This window comes from Salvelinus namaycush, chromosome 4 (genome assembly GCF_016432855.1).
Source record: "Salvelinus namaycush isolate Seneca chromosome 4, SaNama_1.0, whole genome shotgun sequence".
In the NCBI taxonomy this organism is placed as follows: domain Eukaryota; kingdom Metazoa; phylum Chordata; class Actinopteri; order Salmoniformes; family Salmonidae; genus Salvelinus; species Salvelinus namaycush.
The window spans coordinates 63958064-63983427 of NC_052310.1; the positions used below are offsets into that span (position 1 = coordinate 63958064).

The 25364-nt window shown below is 43.9% G+C and overlaps 1 protein-coding gene across 1 annotated transcript in view; it reads left to right on the plus strand.

Moving 5' to 3' along the window:
* The window catches only part of hpse2 (heparanase 2), a 109186-nt gene extending 87043 nt beyond the window's left edge, over positions 1 to 22143 (plus strand). Inside the window, exons 10-12 of the mRNA XM_038990880.1 lie at positions 3238 to 3383; positions 12594 to 12740; positions 21981 to 22143. Coding sequence (XP_038846808.1) covers positions 3238 to 3383; positions 12594 to 12740; positions 21981 to 22143 — 456 coding nt within the window. The remainder of the gene's footprint in view (positions 1 to 3237; positions 3384 to 12593; positions 12741 to 21980) is intronic.
* The last annotated feature ends 3221 nt before the right edge of the window (positions 22144 to 25364 follow it).

Sequence of the window (25364 nt, forward strand, 5' to 3'; positions counted from 1 at the left end):
ATCCACATAGTTTTCCACCCTCATGATGCCATCCATTTTGTGAAGTGCACCAGTCCCTCCTGCAGCAAAGCACCCCCACAACATGATGCTGCCACCCCTGTGCTTCACGGTTTTGATGGTGTTCTTCGGCCTGCAAGCCTCCCCCTTTTTCCTCCAAACATAACGATGGTCATTATGGCCAAACAGTTCTATTTTTGTTTCATCAGACCAGAGGACATTTCTCCAAGAAGTATGATCTTTGTCCCCATGTGCAGTTGCAAACCGGTACCTCCAATTGACTCAAATGATGTCAATTAGCCTATCAGAAGCTTCTAAAGCCATGACATCATTTTCTGGAATTTTCCAATCTGTTTAAAGGCACAGTCAACATAGTGTATGTAAACTTCTGACCCACTGGAATTGTGATACAGTGAATTATAAGTGAAATAATCTGTCTGTAAACAATTGTTGGAAAAATGACTTGTGTTATGCACAAAGTAGATGTTCTAACCGACTTGCCAAAACTATAGTTTGTTAACAAGAATTTTGTGGAATGGTTGAAAAACGAGTTTGAATGACTTTACCTAAGTGTATGTAAACTTCCGACTTCAACTGTATATGCCATTTAGCAGACACTTTTATTCAAAGCGACTTATAGTCATGCGTGCATACATTTTACGTATGGGTGATCCCGGGAATCAAACACACTACCCTGGCGTTACAAGCGCCATGCGCTACCAACGGAGTTAGCTTTCATCATCGCTTTCACTCATTCTCATGATTGTTTTTGTCAAATCCTCTTGCATATTAAACATTAGGTGTAGACTATGTTTAAGAAAAATGATAGCTCCCTGTTTTATAATCTAAACGTGCTGCTCTAGAATTTACCAATGCACAAAAAAATGAGATTTGTGAGATTTGGCTTTTTAACGTTACAAAAAAAGAGCACCCACCTGTGCAAAGATTGCGATCATTAAATCAGTGGGAAAATGTGTTTTGTACAAGCAAGAGATGGAATGTGCATTAGTTTTCTTCTTAAATAAACCGATCCAGCAACATTTATGTGACAAATTAATTTACAACCCACAAAAACAGGGAAGTAATGACTGGAAAGAGGAGAAATCCTGAGGTGGGCAGGGCATGCACTTTGCTAATGTAAGTTTCTAACGTAGCCAGACACAGTGTAAAAGGAGAATAATATAATTTTCCCAATGTTTGATATTATCTGTCCATCTTGCAAGAGAAAGGCACTCATGTAACCACAGTGTACGCTCCAAGGCTTTCACCCGAAGAACTGCTCTTTGTTTTACCTCAGAATCTACAGATTTCTTCATAATATTAGTGTCTGCTCTTTTCCCAGCTGCCGATAGCCCTGTCTATAGCCCAAATTGTACACTTCTGTTCTGTACTCTTACTGTACCCTGGGCTTTCCCGATGGCGGAGTAGCAAATTAAGTTAAAGCTTGGCCTGGTGGGGGAAAAAGCCTTAAATGTTGCCATATGCAGGATTGCATGGGAACTTCCTGACACACACATGTTGTTCAGAACCTCTGGTGAGGTGTTGATTTTGGGGAGAGAGGGGAGAAGAAAAGAGGAGAGGTGCAGCACAGGGGAGAGAGAGAGGACAGGAGAGAAGAGAAGAGGAGAGGGACATGAAAATAGAGCGAGAGAGAGGGGCAGGACAGAGGAAAAAGCAGGGAATAGATGGGGACCGGACAGGAGAGAGAGAGAGAGAGAGAGGTGGGGGGGGGGGGGGGGGGGGCAGGACAGAGAACAGAGGAGAGAAGATGGGAAAGGAAGGACAGGGGAGAGAAGAGGATAGGGGCAGGACAGCGGAGTGAGGAGAGAAGATGAGAAGGGCAGGATAGGGGAGAGAGAGAGCCTGCAGAGAAGAGGGGCAGGATAGGAGAGAGATATCAGAGAAGAGAGGGGCAGGACATGGCAGAGAGGAGAGGGTCAGGAGAGAGAGAGCAGAGAGATGAGGAGCGGGGCAGGACAGGGGAGAGAGAGAGAGAATGGAGAGGGGCAGAATAGGAGAAAGAGATATCAGGGAAGAGAGGGGCAGGACAGGGGAAGAAAGCAGAGAAAAGAAAATGGAAGAGGGGCAGGACAGAGGAGAGGAGAGGAGAGGTAGGAGAGAGGTGCAGGAGGGGAGATGGGCAGGACAGGAGAGAGAGGGGAGAGGAGAATAGAGGAGAAGAGAGGATAGGATAGGAGGGTAGGACAGGGGAGAGAAGGGAGAGAAGAGAAAAGAGCAGAGGAGCAGGACAGGGTAGAGGAGAGGAGTGGGTCAGGAGAGAGGAGAGGAGAGGTGCAGTACAGGAGATAGAGGGGAGGAGAGAGGGCTATGAGAGGGGAGATGGGCAGGACAGGAGAGAGAGAGGAGAGGAGAGGGGGTAGGGGAGAGGGGAGTATGTATTATATTGTCTCTTTCAATAAAGACTGAAGCATCTGGTATCCAGCTTCTACCCCTGGTCTTGTCGACCATGGTGGCTGAAACAGGAGTAGACACCCGTACAGCCTCTGCTTTTCCCAAATGTTTTTTTCCTCCAGATAATTAAGGTGAATAGTGATATAATGTGTGATTTACATTGAATTGGACACTTGTAAATCCTAAGGGGCTCACATCCAGTTGATTCACTCAACACACTCTATGTGGTATCTTAAGTTTTGTTTATGTTTTATACAACTGTTATCAGACATAGTGGAGTGTTTTAGCACCTCTGCACCTCTACAGCCCCCTGTTCTGAAATACTGCACGACCATTTAGCCAGACCTTATATCAGTGTTGACAAGTCAATGGACTCAATGGAACAGTATGGGAATGTTAACCCACTCACTAAAGAATATGTTAACCTGCTAAGCTAAGCATGCCCTTCTCATGTCTGTGTCCATGCAACATCATTGTGGGAGCTCATGCTTACTTTGCTATCTGACTATGCATACTGTGTGTGGTTTTTCACTGTGTAACAGGTGTCATCTGTCTGTCTGTCTGTCTGTCTGTCTGTCTGTCTGTCTGTCTGTCTGTCTGTCTGTCTGTCTGTCTGTCTGTCTGTCTGTCTGTCTGTCTGTCTGTCTGTCTGTCTGTCTGTCTGTCTGTCTGTCTGTCTGTCTGTCTGTCTGTCTGTCTGTCTGTCTGTCTGTCTGTCTGTGTGTGTGTGTGTGTGTGTGTGTGTGTGTGTGTGTGTGTGTGTGTGTGTGTGTGTGTGTGTGTGTGTGTGTGTGTGTGTGTGTGTGTGTGTGTGTGTGTGTTTTCCAGGACTACTGGTTGTCCCTGGTGTTCAAGCGTCTGGTCGGTCCCAGGGTGTTGGCAGTGCGGGTAGCAGGCTTGCAGAGGAAACCACGACCAGGGAGGGTTATACGAGACAAACTACGGATCTACGCACATTGTACCAGCTTCCACAAGTAAAAACTACAGCCATATACAGTACACTATACCAGCTTCAAAAAGTACCACTTTGTCAGTACAATTTGGCCTAAGGACAAGAATTAGCTGGGTGGCTAAAAAGCAATCACAGCTTAGACTTCTATAGCTTTGTTGTCCCATCTTCCTTCCCTTGGTGTTACATTCTCAATACACCTGAGGCACAGTTTCTAGTCTCTCCCATACTATAACCCAGGTTCCCCCCCAACACTTCAACAACAAAAAAAGAAATAATCATCTATATATATATATTTTAATTGTTGGACATAATAGACTGTAAAAACACCAGGAAGTCAGCTCCAAGAGATTTTAATTTAAGAAATTTGTTCCCAAGTATTCCATAATAGAGAGACACGTGATCGTATATAATTGTAAGCAAGGTTTAAAATGATTGTATTTTAGTCAAACATTATATATCTGTTTGGGCTTCTTGTGGTCAATTTGCAGTCTACAGATTATTTGTAATATAGTTCCGGCCCCCTGAACAGCCGAAAGAAATTGTCCCGTGGCTGAATCTAGTTGATGATCCCTGCTATAGCCCATTAATAAGCCACTCTAGCCATACTAAATCACATCAATAACCCAGTCTTCCACAATTCTACCTAGTCTGCCTGTAACTACAGCTCATAAATAACCGTCGTCCAGGCACCTCAGTCTTTCAGAGGCCAGGCCATAAAACTTAACAGGTATCACTTATCAGGCGTGTGAGGGACTGTTCTCTTCGTGAAAGCGGCGGTGACAGGTGTGCCAGTCCTTTATCCTGGTTGGAGGGGGTTTTGGGGGGAGGGTGAGGGGAAACGGAGGGGTAGGTACAATAGGGACGTCTGTGCCAGACTAGATAAAGAGCAGCACCGTCCCCCTGTTCCCCCTGTTCAAGGTTATCATTTAACCCAGCCGTATGAGATGTGTATCAGGTCAGCAGAGCTTTCAGCACCAGGCTAGACTTAATGCCCTCTGTCCCACCTACACACACGGCTCAGTTACAACTGTTCACCCTACTCCACACACTACACTATCTATATGCAATAACTAGAATGTTATTCGGAAAGCATTCAGACCCCTTGACTTTTTCCACATTTTGTTAAGTAACAGCCTTATTCTAAAATGGATTTAAAAATGTCTCATCAATCTACACACACCTGTATTTGGGGAGTTTCTCCCATTCCTCTGTAGATCCTCTCAAGCTCTATCAGGCTAGATGGGGAGCGTTGCTGCACAGCTATTTTCAAGTCTCTCCAGAGATGTTCAATCGGGTTCAAGTCCTGGCTCTGGCTGGGCCACTCAAGGACATTCAGAGACTTGTCCCGAAGCCTCTCCTGCATTGTCTTGGCTGTGTGCTTAGGGTCGTTGTCCTGTTGGAAGGTGAACCTTCGCCCCCAGTCTGAGGTCCTGATCGCTCTGGAGCAGGTTTTCATCAAGGATCTCTCTGTACTTTGCTCCGTTCTTTGCCTCGATCCTGACTAGTCTCCCAGTCCCTGCCGCTGAAAAACATCCTCACAGCATGATGCTGCCACCACCATGCTTCACCCTAGGGATGGTGCCATGTTTCCTCCAGACGTGACGCTTGGCATTTAGGCCAAAGAGTTCAATCTTGGTTTCATCAGACCAGAGAATCTTGTTTCTCATGGTCTGAGAGTCTTTAGGTGCCTTTTGGCAAACTCCAAGCGGGCTGTCATGTGTCTTTTACTGAGGAGTGGCTTCTGTCTGGCCACTCTACCATAAAGGCCTGGTTGGTGGAGTGCCATAGAGATGGTTGTCCTTCTGGAACAATCTCCCATCTCCACATAGGAACTCTAGAGCTCTGTCAGAGTGACCGTCGGGTTCTTGGTCACCTCCCTGACCAAGGCCCGTCTCCACCGATTGCTCAGTTTGTCCGGGCGGCCAGCTCTAGGAAGAGTTTTGGTGGTTACAAACTTCTTCCATTTAAGAATGATGGAGGCCACTGTGTTCTTGGGGACCTTCAATGCTGCAGAAATCTTTTGGTACCCTTCCCCAGATCTGTGCCTCGACACAATCCTGTCTCGGAGCTCTGCAGACAATTCCTTCGACCTCATGGCTTGGTTTTTGCTCTGACATGCACTGTCAACTGTGGGACTTTATATAGACAGGTGTGTGCCTTTCCAAATCATGTCCAATCAATTGAATTTACCAAAGGCAGACTCGAATGAAGTTGTAGAAACATCTCAAGGATGATCAATGGAAACAGGATGCACCTGAGCTCAATGTTGAGTCTCATAGCAAAGGGGCTGAATACTTAAATAAGGTACATCAACACCATCATCCCAGAAACCCTAGACCCACTCAAATTTGCATACCGTCCCAGCAGATCCACAGATGACGCAATCTCTATTGCACTCCACACTGCCCTTTCCCACCTGGACAAAAGGAACACCTACGGGAGAATGCTATTCATTTCCTACAGCTCAGCGTTCAACACCATAGTGCCCTCAAAGCTCATCACTAAGCTAAGGACCCTGGGACTAAACACCTCCCTCTGCAACTGGATCCTGGACTTTGTGACGGGCCGCCCCCAGGTGGTAAGGGTAGGTAACAACACATCTGCCATGCTGACCCTCAACACAGGGGCCTTTCAGGGGTGCATGCTCAGTCCCCTCCTGTACTCCCTGTTCACTCATGACTGCATGGCCAGGCACGACTCCAACACCATCATTAAGTTTGCAGACGACACAACAGTGGTAGACCTGATCACCGACAATGATGAGACAGCCTATAGGGAGGAGGTCAGAGACCTGGCCGTGTGGTGCCTGGACTTAAACCTCTCCCTCGACGTGATCAAGACAAAGGAGATGATTGTGGACTACAGGAAAAAGAGGACTGAGCACGCCCCCATTCTCATCGACGGGGCTGCAGTGGAGCAGGTTGAGAGCTTCAAGTTCCTTGGTGTCCACATCACCAACAAACTAACATGGTCCAAACACACAAAGACAGTCATGAAGAGGGCACGACAAAACCTAATCCCCCTCAGGAGACTGAAAAGATTTGGCATGGGTCCTCAGATCCTCAAAAGGTTCTACAGCTGCACCATCGAGAGCATCCTGACTGGTTGCATCACTGCCTGGTATGGCAACTGCTCGGCCTCCGACCGCAAGGCACTACAGAGGTTAGTGCGAACAGCCCAGTACATCACTGCGGTCAAGCTTCCTGCCATCCAGTGACTCTATACCAGGCGGTGTCAGAGGAAGGCCCTAAAAATTGTCCAAGACTCCAGCCACCCTAGTCATAGACTGCTCTCTCTGCTATGCACGGCAAGCGGTACCGGAGTGCCAAGTCTAGCTCCAAGAGGCTTCTACACAGCTTCTACCCCCAAGCCATAAGACTTTTGAACATCTAATCAAATGGCTACCCAGACTATTTGCATTGCCCCCCCCCTTTTTTTACACCGCTGCTACTCTCTGTTGTTCTCATCTATACATAGTCACTTCAATAACTCTACCTACATGTACATATTACCTCAACTAACCGGTGCTCCCACACATTGACCCCCTGTATATAGTCTCGTTATTGTTATTTTCCTGCTGCTCTTTAATTACTTGTTACTTTTATTTCTAATTCTTATCCGTATTTTTTTTAACTGCATTGTTGGTTAGGGGCTCATAAGTAAGCATTTCACTGTAAGGCACACGTGACTAATAAAATGTTTTTTATTTGTAATAAATTTGCAAACATTTCTAAAAACGTTTTTCTATTTGTTTTTATGGGCTATTGTGTGTAGATTGCTGAAGAAATTGTTTTATTTAGTCCATTTTAGAATAAGGTTGTAACATAACATTCTGAAGGCACTGTATATATTAAATATACAATTAACACATATAAGGGAGTATCAGTCTTCCGTCTTTGCTGGTGAACATTTTCTTTGATCTCTATCCCCTGCTCCAAGCAATTGGATTTGTCTATAGTCGTCTATTCTATCATAGTTAGAGGTTTGGCGCAAAGAGTACTCTCTAGAGACTGTATCTACTGATACAGATATAGATATACCTCACATCTGATCTGCAACCTATGGTGTAGCCTGTTGACAGATCTGCAGATATATGAAATGGTTGTCGTCAAGTGCTTTCCATCTGGCACCTGGAAGGATAGGACAGTGACTATCGCCTCTTATGAGGGGAGTCTGTAGCCCCTGGCAAGGGACTTATATCTGGATCTCAACATCTATCCTCTTTACTCTGTTGGCAGTTCCATTACTATTTTGCTATCAAGGGTATTGTATTATTCTATCCGGATAGCCAGTCAGCGGTTTCCAGCCTTCCAGACATTTAGCGGTTAGCATGGTCTGTTTCACTCTGAAACGATGCTCCAACATCAAACAACGTGAAGGATTGTTTACGTTCCTGCTTCTAATGCCTCAGAACCTCATCATTTTGGAAATCCTGGACTGTCTTTATCCCTCTCTCCATCTCTCTGTCTAATCTACGGGTATCTATCCCTCCAGCTCTCTCTGTCTGATCCAACCCAGCCCTGAGCAATGTTTGGCATGAGGCATAAGGCTCCAATAGTTAAACAGAAGAAACTCTCCAGGCTTGACCAATTACACTGTCTGACACGAAGACAGACAGACAGACAGACACTGGTTTCTGTATACAGACGTGACCAACCTTGGTTCTGTTCTCTGTCAACAGAGTGTTCGTTTGAATTTATTCAAGTCACTTGAATAGGATCTCTGTGTGTCTGCTTAGTGTTTCTTTGATGTACGATGAGAAGTAGAGACAAAGAGTGAACAAAAACCAGAAGCCGTGAGAGAGACAGATGGAGAGAGAGATGGAGAGTGAGATGGAGAGTGAGACAGATGGAGAGTGATACAGATGGTGAGAGAGATGGAGAGTGAGAGAGAGATGGAGAAAGAGATGAGAGATGGAGAGTGAGACCGATGGAAAGAGAGATGGAGAGAGAGATGGAGACAGAGATATGGAGAGAGAGAGATGGAGAGTGAGACAGATTGAGAGATGGAGAGAGATAGTGAGACAGATGAGAGAGATGGAGAGTGAGACAGATGGAGAGAGATGGAGAGTGAGACAGATGGAGAGAGAGCTGGAGAGAGAGAGATGGAGAGTGAGACAGATGAGACAGATGAGAGAGATGGAGTGAGACCGATGGAGAGTGAGACAGATGGAGAGAGAGAGATGAAGCGTGAGCCAGATGGAAAGAGAGAGAGAGAGAGAGAAATGGAGAGAGAGACAGATGGAGAGAGAGACAGATGGAGAGAGATGGAGAGAGAGAGAGGGAGAGAGAGAGATGGAAAGTGAGACAGATGGAGAGAGAGACAGATGGAGAGAGAGACAGATGGAGAGAGATAGAGAGATTGATGATCAGAGAGGGATCGCTAGTCAACCTGTCTGACAAAGCCCAACACTGACCCTGAACAATGTGGTCCTCGGAAACATATGGTATCACCACACACAGACACCCAGAAACATATGGTATCACCACACACAGACACACAGAAACATATGGTATCACCACACACAGACACACAGAAACATATGGTATCACCACACACAGACACACAGAAACATATGGTATCACCACACACAGACACCCAGAAACATATGGTATCACCACACACAGACACCCATAAACATATGGTATCACCACACACAGACACACAGAAACATATGGTATCACCACACACAGACACCCAGAAACATATGGTTTCACCACACACATACACCCAGAAACATATGGTATCACCACACACAGACACCCAGAAACATATGGTATCACCACACACAGACACCCAGAAACATATGGTATCACCACACACAGACACACAGAAACATATGGTATCACCACACACAGACACCCAGAAACATATGGTATCACCACACACAGACACCCAGAAACATATGGTATCACCACACACAGACACACAGAAACATATGGTATCACCACACACAGACACCCAGAAACATATGGTATCACCACACACAGACACACAGAAACATATGGTATCACCACACACAGACACCCAGAAACATATGGTATCACCACACACAGACACCCATAAACATATGGTATCACCACACACAGACACCCATAAACATATGGTATCACCACACACAGACACACAGAAACATATGGTATCACCACACACAGACACACAGAAACATATGGTATCACCACACACAGACACCCAGAAACATATAGTATCACCACACACAGACACCCAGAAACATATGGTATCACCACACACAGACACCCAGAAACATATGGTATCACCACACACAAACACACAGAAACATATGGTATCACCACACACAGACACCCAGAAACATATGGTATCACCACACACAGACACACAGAAACATATGGTATCACCACACACAGACACACAGAAACATATGGTATCACCACACACAGACACACAGAAACATATGGTATCACCACACACAGACACACAGAAACATATGGTATCACCACACACAGACACACAGAAACATATGGTATCACCACACACAGACACCCAGAAACATATGGTATCACCACACACAGACACACAGAAACATATGGTATCACCACACACAGACACACAGAAACATATGGTATCACCACACACAGACACCCAGAAACATATGGTATCACCACACACAGACACACAGAAACATATGGTATCACCACACACAGACACACATAAACATATGGTATCACCACACACAGACACACAGAAACATATGGTATCACCACACACAGACACACAGAAACATATGGTATCACCACACACAGACACCCAGAAACATATGGTATCACCACACACAGACACACAGAAACATATGGTATCACCACACACAGACACACAGAAACATATGGTATCACCACACACAGACACCCAGAAACATATGGTATCACCACACACAGACACACAGAAACATATGGTATCACCACACACAGACACACAGAAACATATGGTATCACCACACACAGACACACAGAAACATATGGTATCACCACACACAGACACCCAGAAACATATGGTATCACCACACACAGACACCCATAAACATATGGTATCACCACACACAGACACACAGAAACATATGGTATCACCACACACAGACACCCAGAAACATATGGTATCACCACACACAGACACCCAGAAACATATGGTATCACCACACACAGACACACAGAAACATATGGTATCACCACACACAGACACACAGAAACATATGGTATCACAACACACAGACACCCAGAAACATATGGTATCACCACACACAGACACACAGAAACATATGGTATCACCACACACAGACACCCAGAAACATATGGTATCACCACACACATACACACAGAAACATATGGTATCACCACACACAGACACACAGAAACATATGGTATCACCACACACAGACACCCAGAAACATATGGTATCACCACACACAGACACACAGAAACATATGGTATCACCACACACAGACACACAGAAACATATGGTATCACCACACACAGACACCCAGAAACATATGGTATCACCACACACAGACACCCAGAAACATATGGTATCACCACACACAGACACACAGAAACATATGGTATCACCACACACAGACACCCATAAACATATGGTATCACCACACACAGACACACAGAAACATATGGTATCACCACACACAGACACCCAGAAACATATGGTACCACTCCAGTTGTGTTGATCCTCCCTTCACATTAGACAGGTTATTACATGTTATCATGTTTGCCTTATCTTTCTCTTGTAGATATTTACCTTTGGCTAAAATCTCCTAAGTCCTGTCCTCAGCACTCTGTTCCAGAGACTGGGACTCATGCTGTATTGTCTGTCCCACACTTTCACACCCTCCAACTGACCCTGAATGTGATGTGAGTAGGGACTTCAGGTCTTAGGTTCTGATCATATCAAAACATCTCAGATCCCTTCAATCTGGGCATATTTGACAGTATTATGAAATGTACTGTACATATCTAGAAACAAGGCCACGAGGGCAATTACATCAAATACTGTTTAAAAGGACAATCTGCAGTTGCTACATCCATTTCTGGACTTATAAATTAGTGATATGTACCTATTGATTGTTGAAGAATACAGTATAACTTATAAATTAGTGATATGTACCTATTGATTGTTGAAGAATACAGTATAACTTATACATTAGTGATATGTACCTATTGATTGTTGAAGAATACAGTATAACTTATACATTAGTGATATGTACCTATTGATTGTTGAAGAATACAGTATAACTTATACATTAGTGATATGTACCTATTGATTGTTGAAGAATACAGTATAACTTATACATTAGTGATATGTACCTATTGATTGTTGAAGAATACAGTATAACATATAAATACATCATAAGTTTAGTTCAACTGTCGTACCCCATCACAACCCAACATATAACCTTGTTTTACTCCAATGTTTGTAAACAAAGTAAATGTAAACAACCACTATATAGCCTCAAAACATTGTTAAAACTCTAATTTTGATAGCAGGGATGATCATTCCTTGTCTCCACAGCTCTGTCTCTGAAAGGGGATTGCACTTTTCCAGCACCACCATTTGTTATTGTTTCAACTTCTGATTGACGCTTTAATATAAATGTACATACAAAAAATAGATGACATGTTTGGGATTGTAATGAAGAGAAGAACTAGATTACATTGAGTTTATGGAATGCTTGGAACATGTTCAGATTGACCCGTCTTCTTCAACTCTTTTGCTCCTGTTATTAAATTGGCGGGTGGCAGCATTGTTCCATCCCTGACATACCAGGTAACCATTTCAAAGGCTTTCCTCTGTTTTTAAAAGGACTCTTCTCCTAGTTAGTTATTGAAGGTTCTGTTGTGCTCGGCAGAGGAAGACACTATAAAGGCCCTTACAGATTTCGCTAGAGATAGTGAGAAAAGGGTAGTGAGAGAGCAACAAAAGGTCTAGTCAAAGAACTTCCTCTCTGTCTGTCTCTCTGTCTCTGCAGTGTGTGTGTGTGTGTGTGTGTGTGTGTGTGTGTGTGTGTGTGTGTGTGTGTGTGTGTGTGTGTGTGTGTGTGTGTGTGTGTGTGTGTGTGTGTGTGTGTGTGTGTGTGTGTGTGTGTGTGTGTGTGTGTGTGTGAAAAAGAAGACCATGAAAACCAATATTTGTGTTTATCTTTACTCGCTTTTAAATTTAGAATACTTCTCTTCTATTCTATTCCTTCCAGTCGTAACTACGTGAGAGGATCCATAACGATCTATATCATCAACCTGCATCGGTCGAGGAAGAAAATCAAGCTGGCGGGAACCTTACGTAACATGACTGTCCATCAGTACCTGGTACAGCCCTATGGGACAGACGGACTACACGCCAGGTCTGTAGCAGTCCACTGGGCACAAACGTCAATTCAATGTCTATTCCACATTGGTTCAACGTATTTTCATTGAACTGACATGGAAACAACGTTGATTTAACCAGTGTGTGCCCAGTGGGAGGGGTCTGACATTCACACACACACACACACACACACACACACACACACACACACACACACACACACACACACACACACACACACACACACACACACACTCCTTTCTACTGGTTTTCATGGTCTTCTTTTTCACACACACTCCATTTCTATCTTTCTCTCTCTCCCTCCATTTCTCTATATTTCTCCCTGTCTCTATATATATCCTGCTGATCATAGACAGATGGCTACACAGACAGAGGGCTACACAAACAGAGAGCTACACAGACAGAGGGCTACACAGAGAGAGGGCTACACAGAGAGAGGGCTACACAGAGAGAGGGCTACACAGACAGAGGGCTACACAGACAGAGGGCTACACAAACAGAGGGCTACACAGACAGAGGGCTATACAGACAGAGCAGAGCTTCATGGAATGCTTGTTTTCTGATCAAACATCCACACTGCTCTATTAATAGAGTATCCTGTTCCATATACTGACCTGACAAGACACACACACACACACACTGACCTGACAAGACACACGCACACACACACTGACCTGACAAGACACACGCACACACACACACACACACACACACACACACACACACACACACACACACACACACACACACACACACACACACACACACACACACACACTGACCTGACAAGTCCAACTTACAGGAGAGAGACAGAGAGACCTAGGTTACCATAACAAAGCTGTCCCTCTAGCTAACTTCAGTCATCTCTATGGGAAACAGGGTGGGGGATTCTCCTTCAATCGGGAGGATTTGGGATCTCTATCAGTGAACCATGTGGCTCTACTAAATAAAGCACAACTTTAAATGCTCAAGCCTCCGTAAACCATTTATAAGGCCTAGACTTTATTTGCCTTATCCATTATTATTATTATTATCATTAAATAGCCTATCTAAAAGAGTCTTGTTAAACTACGTAGAATTGCAGGAAATTAGTGTCAAAACAACATAATTTTCCTAGGTCCCTCAAATTTAAAAAATGAAATTTAAAAAAAAAAAAACATTTTAATATAAGAAAATTGGGCCTTAGGGGGAAAAGTTTGGGGACCCTGCTAGGTCAAGAAGATCATCAAGGAACTCAACAACCCGAGCCACGGCCTGTTCACCCCACTATCATCAAACAGCCTTTCTTAAAGTATGGGTCGCCCAAGGTGGGACGCATACCTGTTAATGGTGAGTCGCGAGGTGTCAGAGTACATTTACAATTATTTCATTAATTACTGGAATTGATTTTGGCCAAGTGCAACTGCACTCTCTGTTCAGTCCGCTCTCTGCTTACCAGCAGTGTCTCTGCTCAGTTTGGCAGCTGCGTGAGAGGGAGGTGCCCGTGTGCTTCACGGTTCAACAGATCTATTTTCGGCAGTTTTCTTGAAGATCACTCCGCGACCCACACGCTGCAGTGCTGTTGTTCAGCAGCAGATGATGCGCTGTCAGTCACTGGTTTGTAATTCGCATTTGCCATCACTCACCGCTGTCATCGGAACGACAAGCTAGCCACAAGTTCTGACTGAGTTCACTTGTCATTAAACGCAAATACAGCGATGAGTTTCTCGCTCTTTGTTTCATACAAACTTTGAGAAATAACGCGGAGCACAATTTGTTTTGTGCAGGGAAGTGCTTAATAATGAGTCTCTCAAAACGAACAAGTTAAAACGACACCATTCACAGCATGGTGGTAAACCCAGGGAATTATTTGAGAACAGGGCAGAATACTTCAGGAAGCAGTGCTTTGACAGTGGAAAAGTAAATCAGCTAGAAGGGCATTGTTGTAATTGTATAATAGGGAAGTAAGTTACAACTCATAGTAGTCGATGTGAGTTTCTCGTTCAAACAATCGCCTGGCCTTGTACACAGCTAATAGCTAACATTCGCCAAAGCAAGCTAGCTACTGATAGTGCAACCCTAGTAACAGTACAGATGAAGATGTAAAAAAACCTTGCTGTTAAAATACAAGCAATAATTTTTAATCTGAACTGGAATACACTGAAAGACGCATGATGCTTTTTTATGCTGAGAAACTGACTGAGAAAGCAGTAGATGTTCTGATCCAGTTTGGAACCACATACCTGTGGGAGGCAGGGTTCTCAACTGTCAAAAACTGAGCCCAGAATAGACCTGCTTGTTGAAAACTTCCACCAGTCACACACCTCTCATTCGGACTGTGTGTGTGTTTTTTATGGTCTATGTCTGTTTGATGTGATCGATCAGTTTATTCCAGTGATTTATTGTATTTATTGCTTGGGTCCCAGGAAAACACAGAATTTGTAATTTGGGTCCCAGGCTGAAAAAGTTTAAGAACCCCTGATCTAGAAGGCAGAGACAGTACAGGTGCATCAAAGCTGGGACCGAGAGACTGAAAAACAGGTTCTATCTCCAGGCCATCAGACTGTTAATCAGTCACCACTAGTCGGCCTCCGCCCAGTACCCTGCCCTGAACTTTAGTCAATGTTACTAGCCGGCTATCCCACCGGGTACTCTACCCTGCACATTAGAGACTGCTGCCCTATGTACATAGTCATTGAACACTGGTCACTTTAATAATGTTTACATACTGTTTTACCCACTTTATATGTACAGCGGCTTCAGACCCCTTGACTTTTTCCACATTTTGTTACATTACAGCCTTATTCTAAAATGTATTAAATCCTTTTTTTCCTCATCTATCTACACACAATACTCCATAATGGGGGAAAAACACATTTGCATAAGTATTCAGACCCTTTACTCAGTACTTTGTTGAAGCAGCTATGGCAGTGTTTACAGCATTGATTCTTCTTGGGAATGAGGCTACAAGCTTGGCACACCTGTATTTGGGGAGTTACTCCCATTTTTCTCTGCAGATCTTCTTCAGCTGTCAGGTTGGATGGGGAGCGTTGCTGCACAGATATTTTCAGGTCTCTCCAGAGATGTTTGATCGGGTTCAAGTCCAGGTTCTGGCTGGGCCACTCAAGGCCATTCAGAGACTTGTCCCATAGCCACTCCTGCATTGTCTTGGATCTGTGCTTAGAGTCATTGTCCTATTGGAAGGTGAACCTTTGCCCCAGTCTGAGGTCCTGAGCGCTCTGGAGCAGGTTTTCATCAAGGATCTCTCTGTACTTTGCTCCGTTCATCTTTGCCTCGATCCTGAGTCTCCCAGTCCCTGCCGCTGAAAAACATCCCCACAGCATGATGCTGCCACCACCATGCTTCACCGTAGGGATGGTGCCAGGTTTCCTCCAGATGTGACGCTTGGTATTCAGGCCAAGAAGTTCAAGCTTGGTTTCATTAGACTAGAGAATCTTGTTCCTCATGGTCTGAGAGTCTTTAGGTGCCTTTTGGCAAACTCCAAGCCAGCTGTCATGTGTCTTTTACTGAGGAGTGACTTCCTTCTGACCACTCTACCATATAGACTTGATTGGTGGAGTGCTGCAGAGATGGTTGTCCTTCTGGAAGATCCTCCCATCTCCACAGAGGAACTCTGGAGCTCCTTAAGAGTGACCATCGTGTTCTTGGTCACCTCCCTGACCTTCTCCCCCGATTGCTCAGTTTGGCCAGGCAGCCAGCTCTAGGAAGAGTCTTGGTGGTTCCAAATGTCTTCCATTTAAGAATGATGGAGGCCACTGTGTTCTTGGGGACCTTCAATGCTGCAGAAATCTTTTGGTACCCTTCCCCAGGTCTGTGCCTCGACACAATCCTGTCTACGAGCTCTACGGACAATTCCTTCGACCTCATGGCTTAGTGTTTTCTCTGACATGCACTGTCAACTGTGGGACTTTATGTAGACAGGTGTGCCTTTCCAAATCATGTCCAATCAATTAAATTTACCAAAGGTGGACTCCAATCAATTTGTAGAAACATATCAAGGATGATCAATGGATACAGGATGCACCTGAGCTCAATTTCGAGTCTCATAGCAAAGGGGCTGAGTAAGGTATTTCAGTTTTTAAAATTATTTTATACATTTGCAAAAATGTTTTGCTTTGTCATAACGGATTAATGTGTGTAACAAAAAAAAAATATATATATTTTAGAATAAGGCTGTAATGTGGACGCGACCAATAACATTTTATTTTATTTTGATTTGATACAGTGTAGTGGATGGTAAAAGGACAAACGTTCAAACCTCCGTGGTTGAGAATTGGCCATAAAATCCGATTAGCATAATAGCTTTGTCATGGTTTATTGAAATTGATAAGGCCTTAATAAGAAACATCTGCTGGTACCAGAGGCCTTCCCAGAGGGGATGTTCTGGTCTGATCTGGTCTGCTCCCCTAGAGCTCTCTGGGCAGATTAGCTGTTCTATTAGTTCCAGTGGCCCTACACTCCATTCACCCCTTTTTCCCTCTCTTCTTTTGCGCTGTTACTGGCAGAAGCCCCCTCCACCGTTCCATATCAGTGACACTGCTACACTCCTTCTGTCCACATTCACCCGTTTTCTCTTGCTTCCTTTCTCTCCATTCCTGGCATCGATTACACTTGATTATCTCTACACATTCATCCTTCTTTTCCTCTCTCCTCTCCATGTCTATCCCTGTAATGCCCCCAGTCCCTATCAGTAGCTCTGTTGCACTTGCTCTCCACATTCACCTCTTATTTTCCCCTCTCCGACCCTTCAGCTGTCTGTCTGCCAGTAATCCATCCTTCTCTCGGCCTCTCCAGTCTAAGCTCAGACTGTTATTCAGATACAAGGCTGATCCTTCAATAACAGCCTAATGAGTGAGTGTGTGTGTGCGTGCGTATGCGTTAGCGTGCGTGGGTGTGTGGGTGTGCTGTAATAACAGATGTTTTATGATGAGGATGTGTGAGTGGTGTTACAGGCGATTATAGTGGTGCCTAATAGAACCGTAAGCAGTGTCTCATTCTAGACTCTAACTGCTGTTCTAACTGCTTCCACTGACCACAGACTGGGCAGTGGAGACTTTTATTCATGTTTGAGCAGCTCCAGATGTCTATAAACATGACTAGAACTCAACAGCCGGCCCTATAGACTGTATATATGTCGCTCTGACCATACGAAGTAGATATGTGCTTTTCAATCTCTAGATTTTCCAATACAAAGTGAAATGAACAAAGTGAAATTAACAAGTGAAATGTTATAAAAGTTCAAGGATTATTTGAAATTGAGGCTAACCAGTTGTGGGAAAGAATGTAATCCATTGAATGCCCCAAAATGACCTTTCATTTTCCTTTACATATTGGTCTCATTAAATCTCATAAATCAGCGCTCTCTGGTTCCCATGGAAATATCTAGTTCTCCTTTCCTATTTGGAGCCTATGGTCTCAATTAGGTCCTCTCAGTCCTAGATCACAGTGTAATTCCACCCTCCTTTCTTATTTTGTATTGCTTTATTTAGACAGTGTGAAACAATTGTGGTGACAGGGCAGGAGGAGAGAGAGTAGGGACGTGGCCACAGGGCTGTGATGTGTGCCTGTAGTGATACCACACACAGTCAACGCTGCTGTTCTTTTATATGCTGTTGATTTAACCGTGCAACCATGACACTAACCATTTAATATTTGTAAATACAGTTATACTTGACATAGCACATTCATGATCTATACGGTAAATCCTATTGTGTACATTACTATGCATACTACCTTCTTCTAATTACTTGATACTTTTATTTGACTTTTTTATTGTTTATATTGATTATTGTACTGCAATGTTGAGGGAGCTAGTACGCAAGCATTTAACTGCACCTTTCATGCATGCTGTTAGCTGTGTACATGACTAATTACATTTGTCCTCACGTTTTCCATGGAATATGGAAGAATTGTTATCAAATAACATTGCAGTGAATTCAAGGGGCAGTCCGAACTGGACTGTAATCTGGGTCTCTACGATTGTTACTGTAGTCTAACAGTGTTGGAGTGAATGTTAGGTGAAACTTATTGACTTAAAGAAAAAGGTCTATTCAGGGTCTTGAGCGTACAGTAGGTTGATGTGAGCGTACAGTAGGTTGACGTGAGCGTACAGTAGGTTGACGTGAGCGTACAGTAGGTTGACGTGAGCGTACAGTAGGTTGACGTGAGCGTACAGTAGGTTGACGTGAGCGTACAGTAGGTTGATGTGAGTGTACAGTAGGTTGACGTGAGCGTACAGTAGCTTGACGTGAGCGTACAGTAGGTTGATGTGAGCGTACAGTAGGTTGACGTGGGCGTACAGTAGGTTGACGTGAGCGTACAGTAGGTTGACGTGAGCGTACAGTAGGTTGACGTGAGCGTACAGTAGGTTGACGTGAGCGTACAGTAGGTTGACGTGAGCGTACAGTAGGTTGACGTGAGCGTACAGTAGGTTGACGTGAGCGTACAGTAGGTTGACGTGAGCGTACAGTAGGTTGACGTGAGCGTACAGTAGGTTGACGTGAGCGTACAGTAGGTTGATGTGAGCGTACAGTAGGTTGACGTGAGCGTAGAGTAGGTTGACGTGAGCGTACAGTAGGTTGATGTGAACGTACAGTAGGTTGACGTGAGCGTACAGTAGGTTGACGTGAGCGTACAGTAGGTTGACGTGAGCGTACAGTAGGTTGACGTGAGCGTACAGTAGGTTGACGTGAGCGTACAGTAGGTTGATGTGAGCGTACAGTAGGTTGATGTGAGCGTACAGTAGGTTGACGTGAGCGTAGAGTAGGTTGACGTGAGCGTACAGTAGGTTGATGTGAACGTACAGTAGGTTGATGTGAGCGTACAGTAGGTTGACGTGAGCGTACAATAGGTTGACGTGAGCGTACAGTAGGTTGATGTGAGCGTACAGTAGGTTGATGTGAACGTACAGTAGGTTGATGTGAGCGTACAATAGGTTGACGTGAGCGTACAGTAGGTTGATGTGAACGTACAGTAGGTTGATGTGAGCGTACAGTAGGTTGACGTGAGCGTACAATAGGTTGACGTGAGCGTACAGTAGGTTGATGTGAGTGTACAGTAGGTTGATGTGAGCGTACAGTAGGTTGATGTGAGCGTACAGTAGGTTGACGTGAGCGTACAATAGGTTGACGTGAGCGTACAGTAGGTTGATGTGAGCGTACAGTAGGTTGATGTGAGTGTACAGTAGGTTGATGTGAGCGTACATTAGGTTGATGCATGATGTAGGAGTATTTGAGTTTGCTGGATTTAGATAGCTACAGGTTGTCTGGGTCTCTCAGCACTATGCATACTGCACATAGTGTACTGCTCAGTACTGTCGGCCATGTTTCTTCTGGGAGAAAATCAGTAGTGCTGCCTCCCCTTTCTAGAGGATTTAGCTTTTCCACACGCACGCACGCACGCACGCACGCACGCACGCACGCACGCACGCACGCACGCACGCACGCACGCACGCACGCACGCACGCACGCACGCACACACACACACACACACACACACACACACACACACACACACACACACACACACACACACACACACACACACACACACAGAGATACATCTATATCCAGGAGCTGCTAAAGGACCAACATATGGAACCATTAGAGGAGTTTACATTACATTACATTCCCCCCCTTTCTCTTTCTATCTGTTCTCTCTATTTATCTCTCATTCCACTTCCCTGCTCCCCAGGGCCTTGAACTAGCTAACATAAATCCTGTGATGAAGGTGTTAGTTAAGATTCACATTGGGGTTCTGAGATCTGCTGTGTGACACACACTATCACACCGTGTCAAGGGAGAGAGAAAGTGAGAGAGAGAGGTTGAGAGAACAGACACCATTGCAAATACAACCCATATTTATTTATTTTCCCTTTTGTAGTTTAACTATTTGCACATCGTTACAACACTGTATATAGACATAATATGACATTTGAACTTTTGTGTAATGTTTACTGTTCATTTGTTATTGTTTATTTCACTTTTGTTTATTACCTATTTCACTGGCAACGTAAACGTACATTTCCCATGCCAATAAAGCCCCTTGAATTTAATTGAGAGAGAGAGAGCGACATAGAGAGAGAGGGAGAGACAGAAAGAAAGAGAGAGAGAGAGAGGGGGAGAGACAGAGAGAAAGAGAGAGAGAGATAGAGAGAGAGGGAGAGAAAGAGATAGACAGAGAGGGAGAGACAGAGAGAGACAGAGAGAAAGAGAGAGAGAGTGGTCAGTCTTTAAATCCCTGTGGAGGTGGAGGTGGAGGTGTGAGTGTTCAGAGTGATGGAAGAGTTCTGTACGGCGACAGGGTGCGTGTAAGGGTGTACTTACTACCTTTATTAGACCAACAGTTCTGTTGTTCAGAACAACAACATAGTTGTCTGATGACTCCAACGGAACGTCTCCCAATTAGATGTTGCCAGAGCCACATATTTAGATTAATATATGACTCTAAGTGTTGTTTTTCCCCTGAGAAAAAGTTGCAAAATTGTCTTCATAATTTTTCCTTATTTATAATCGTGTAATTCATTTGCTAATTCGCTGTGTTTATCGTCGTTTTGGCATGGAAGTTAAAACCTCATTGCATTGGATTCATTAGGCTTTCACTTTCAGTTAGCTTGTGGACCACTGACTTAGTACAGGCCTCCTCTCGCAGATGACGGGACAGGAAAACGTCTATGGGAATCTGGCACTCATAAAAATAGAACATTGAAATATGTGCCTAAGTTATTGTGTTTCTGAAGACTTATGTTTGTGTTATTTCGTAGGACTATTTGTTCATGAGCATCCAGTCTAATCCCCAGTCCCAAAGTGGTTGAAATTCTTCTCAGTGCTCTCTGTGGCAGAGTTCAATGAGTTTGTAATATGTTCCAAGCCAGTTATTTGTATTGGACTAGGAATTCACCCATGGGAGTGCAGATCAATTCATGAATTGCCTGGTATTGAGAAAGAATAAACCCCAACCTAGCTACTCTTCCATCTAGATCAGAAGGATCACATCTGTCACAAAACCTGCTCTTGTGTCAAGAAGCTGCAATGATGTGACTGTAGCGCCCCCTAGTCTTCAGAGGACTGTAAGTACAGCCTCAGAATGACTCCTGCCCTACCAGTCCAGCTTCGGGCAGAAGTTAAACACTCTCTCCTCTCCCACCCTTCCCTCTCTCTGTCTTCTCTCTCATATCCCTGTCCTCTCTCTCCCCCCTCCCTCCTATCTCATTCCACTCTCTTCATCTCTCTAACTCCACTCTCCTTTCTTCCTCCAGGTCAGTCCAGTTGAACGGAGAAAGGTTGTTGATGGTGGACAACGAGACATTTCCAGAGTTGAAGCCTCGGACGCTGCGGGCAGGGAGGACGATAGCCATGCCCCCGATGACCATCGGCTTCTACGTCATCAAGAACATCAACGCTTACGCCTGCCGCAAATAATACTCAGCACACTCCTCCTCACCCTTCACCCCAAATAATACTCAACACACTCCTCCTCACCCTTCACCCCAAATAATACTCAACACACTCCTCCTCACCCTTCACCCCAAATAATACTCAACACACTCCTCTTCACCCTTCACCCCAAATAATACTCAACACACTCCTCCTCACCCTTCACCCCAAATAATACTCAACACACTCCTCCTCACCCGTCACCCCAAATAATACTCAACACACTCCCCCTCACCCGTCACCTCAAATAATACTCAACACACTCCTCCTCACCCTTCACCCCAAATAATACTCAACACACTCCTCCTCACCCGTCACCCTCCCCCCCACACTCCTCCTCACCCTTCACCCTCCCCCCCACACTCCTCACCCTTCACCCTCCCCCCCACACTCCTCCTCACCCGTCACCCCGAAATCCTTCACCCTCCCCCCCACACTCCTCACACCCCTCACCTAATCCCCCTTCCCTCACCCCCTAGCCCTCATCCCTCACCCCTAGCCCTCATCCCTCACCCCCTACACCCACCCCTCACCACCCCCACCATTTCCTAATATCACCACCTCCTCACCCCTCGCTCCACTTATCCTTACTTCCTAGCCATTACTTTCTACCTTCTGGTTCCTTATCACTAGTCCCTGGTCTGACTCTGAAAGGCTTGCTCTTTGTCCAAAACAAGGGTTGCACTGAATACCTTTCAATCGCTCTCTACACCAACTCCCCATGTGCTGTGAGATGGACAGTGATTATTCTACTATGTGATTTTGTATTGTTTTGTGAAAAGGTTATTGAGTTTTGTTATGACAGTACTTCTATGTCAGAAGGTTGTATCATCCTCCAACAAGACTTCTCTTCCATGTCTTTGATCATCAGATCTACTAACGGTCACTCAGCTTTGTATCTGCCAGCAACTCTTCTTGTTTCCCCCGCAAACTCCTTTCAACTCTCTGTTGTTGATACTCACAAACTCCTGGCAGAGGGTTAGACAGAAAGAAGAGAAAACATGGAGAAAACACAACCAGTCAACCGCAGGGCATGTGTTAGCTCCAACAGCCATGTCTGCTGTCTGATTGAATTATCTGTGTGTGTGTGTGTGTGAGTGTGTGTTCCTGCGTGAGTGTGTGTGTGAATACCCCTGCTGATGAGCCTGTCCTTGTCTACCATGTCCATCAGGGAAAACGTTTTATCTTGCTTTCTGAAACAGCTCGGCTTACATCTATAACTAAACGGTTCGTTGGTAATTGGGAATCTCTTTGTGGTATGTCTGTTGTCTGACGGACAGTTTAAGGCAGCGATGCACATCCAGGGCTGGGGAGTAACTGATTACATGTAATCTGATGTATTCTTTTTTTATTAATGTATTCAGTTACATTACCAGCAAAGATATTGTAATCAGATTACAGGTACTTTTGAAAAACTAGATGATTACTTATTGGATTACTTTTAAATTCAGGAAGGATGTTTGTGGAAAAAATACATTATGACACCTTTCTGTTTTCTCAATGACATAAAAAAAAGGCTCAAGTTTAAGTTTGTTCTATCGGAGCAAGTCTGACTACAAGTCATAGACCACTATGATGACACACCAAGGGGGAAGTAATCCAAAAGTAACTGAAAGTAATCAGATTACGCTACTGAGTTTGGGTAATCCAAAAGTAACTTTACTGATTACAATTTTGGACAGGTAACTAGTAACTGTAACAGATTACATTTAAGAAAGTAACCTACCCAACCCCGTCACAGCAGAGTATCCATCTTCAGAAAGAAAAGAAAGGGACAGAGTCGGGTTACTGGTTACTGGTCGGGTCACTGGTTTAATGTTCATTTTTCTGTAATACGAAACAACAAACATTGCATTTACAGTATTTCTCTCTAGCAGCACAGAGCTGGGTCAATATGAACATACAGTATGCAACTGAGAACTTCTTGTTACTCAACCTCCCATTCATATTTCGGAAGCATACTCATCACTACACGTCTAGTCCAATGTACAGTCATATTATGCTGCTAGCTTTTATTATTAAACACTTATTAAAGGGCAATTCCATAACTTTTCAACCTCATTTTCATTATTCACATCACAATACATTGGTCTACATATTTGAAAACGGTACATTTCTACGTTTTGTAGAACAAGTTCTACCCGATGACATCATTAAAAGCTAAAACATTTTACAAACAGTGTTTTTCAAACACTATGAGATTTGTGGTGATGTGGGGAGAAAGAACATGCCCTCCCTCTGGCTAGAAACTCGTTGGAGGTTTAGGTGTTGTTTTTTAAACTTTGAATCCGAAAAGTATTTTTTAGGTCCTTTCTTCTTATCATATTAGCTACAGATCATAGAAACTCACATATGTAGACACTGGTTTGGGACTGGGGATAATGCATATAATGTTGAAAAGTGGCGGAATTGTCCTTTAGGTTTGGATTGTTTTGTACAGAATTCCCTTAGCCGGTGTATCATCATCCTATTTGAATATGTAATGTATATAAAAGTGGGTTAATTACAGAAGATGCGTGCTTGAAGTGTTTACTTACATATCATTGTAATTTAAATCTAATGTATATTTGTATGTAATAATTTTTTATGTTGAGGAAGCAAAATTTAACTCAATGGTACCTTTTGGGTAAGACTGAAACAGAACCCGAAGTCAAATTGAAAATGACGGTACAGTGCATGGTATGTAAGTAGTCTCCAGTGTAACTTCATGGTCATTGTCTTACAAGAGACACTGTACAGTGTATGTATAGGGTTGGGAGAGGTAGATTTTTTATGTGTGTTAAATAGTAATAAGCATATTTTTCCTCCTCTGAATGTGTTTCATAGTTCATGTAGAGTTGTTCATATTTCTTTTTTTTAAATAGCATTATTTTATTGTGTTAAGTGTGCAATTGAGCATAATTTTTTGGTAAAGAAAATATATACAGCGATAATAAAATAATTACAATAACTTTGATTTCCGTTGTGATTCTGCTTTACTTTTGTTTGGGGATTTTGTTGATCTAACAAACCACACATGCAGTAGATTTATGTGCAAATTCCTATTTGGATAATCCTACAGTAGCTACTGTAAGCTACTATAGGCAAAGTAGATCTACTTAGCCCAAATAGTACTGTCTCACGCGCAGCTGCTGTCTGGCTAAAACTATGTGAAAGCAGATTTGTCTACGTCAATAGTATTACTGAATAAATAGCATTAAAATGCC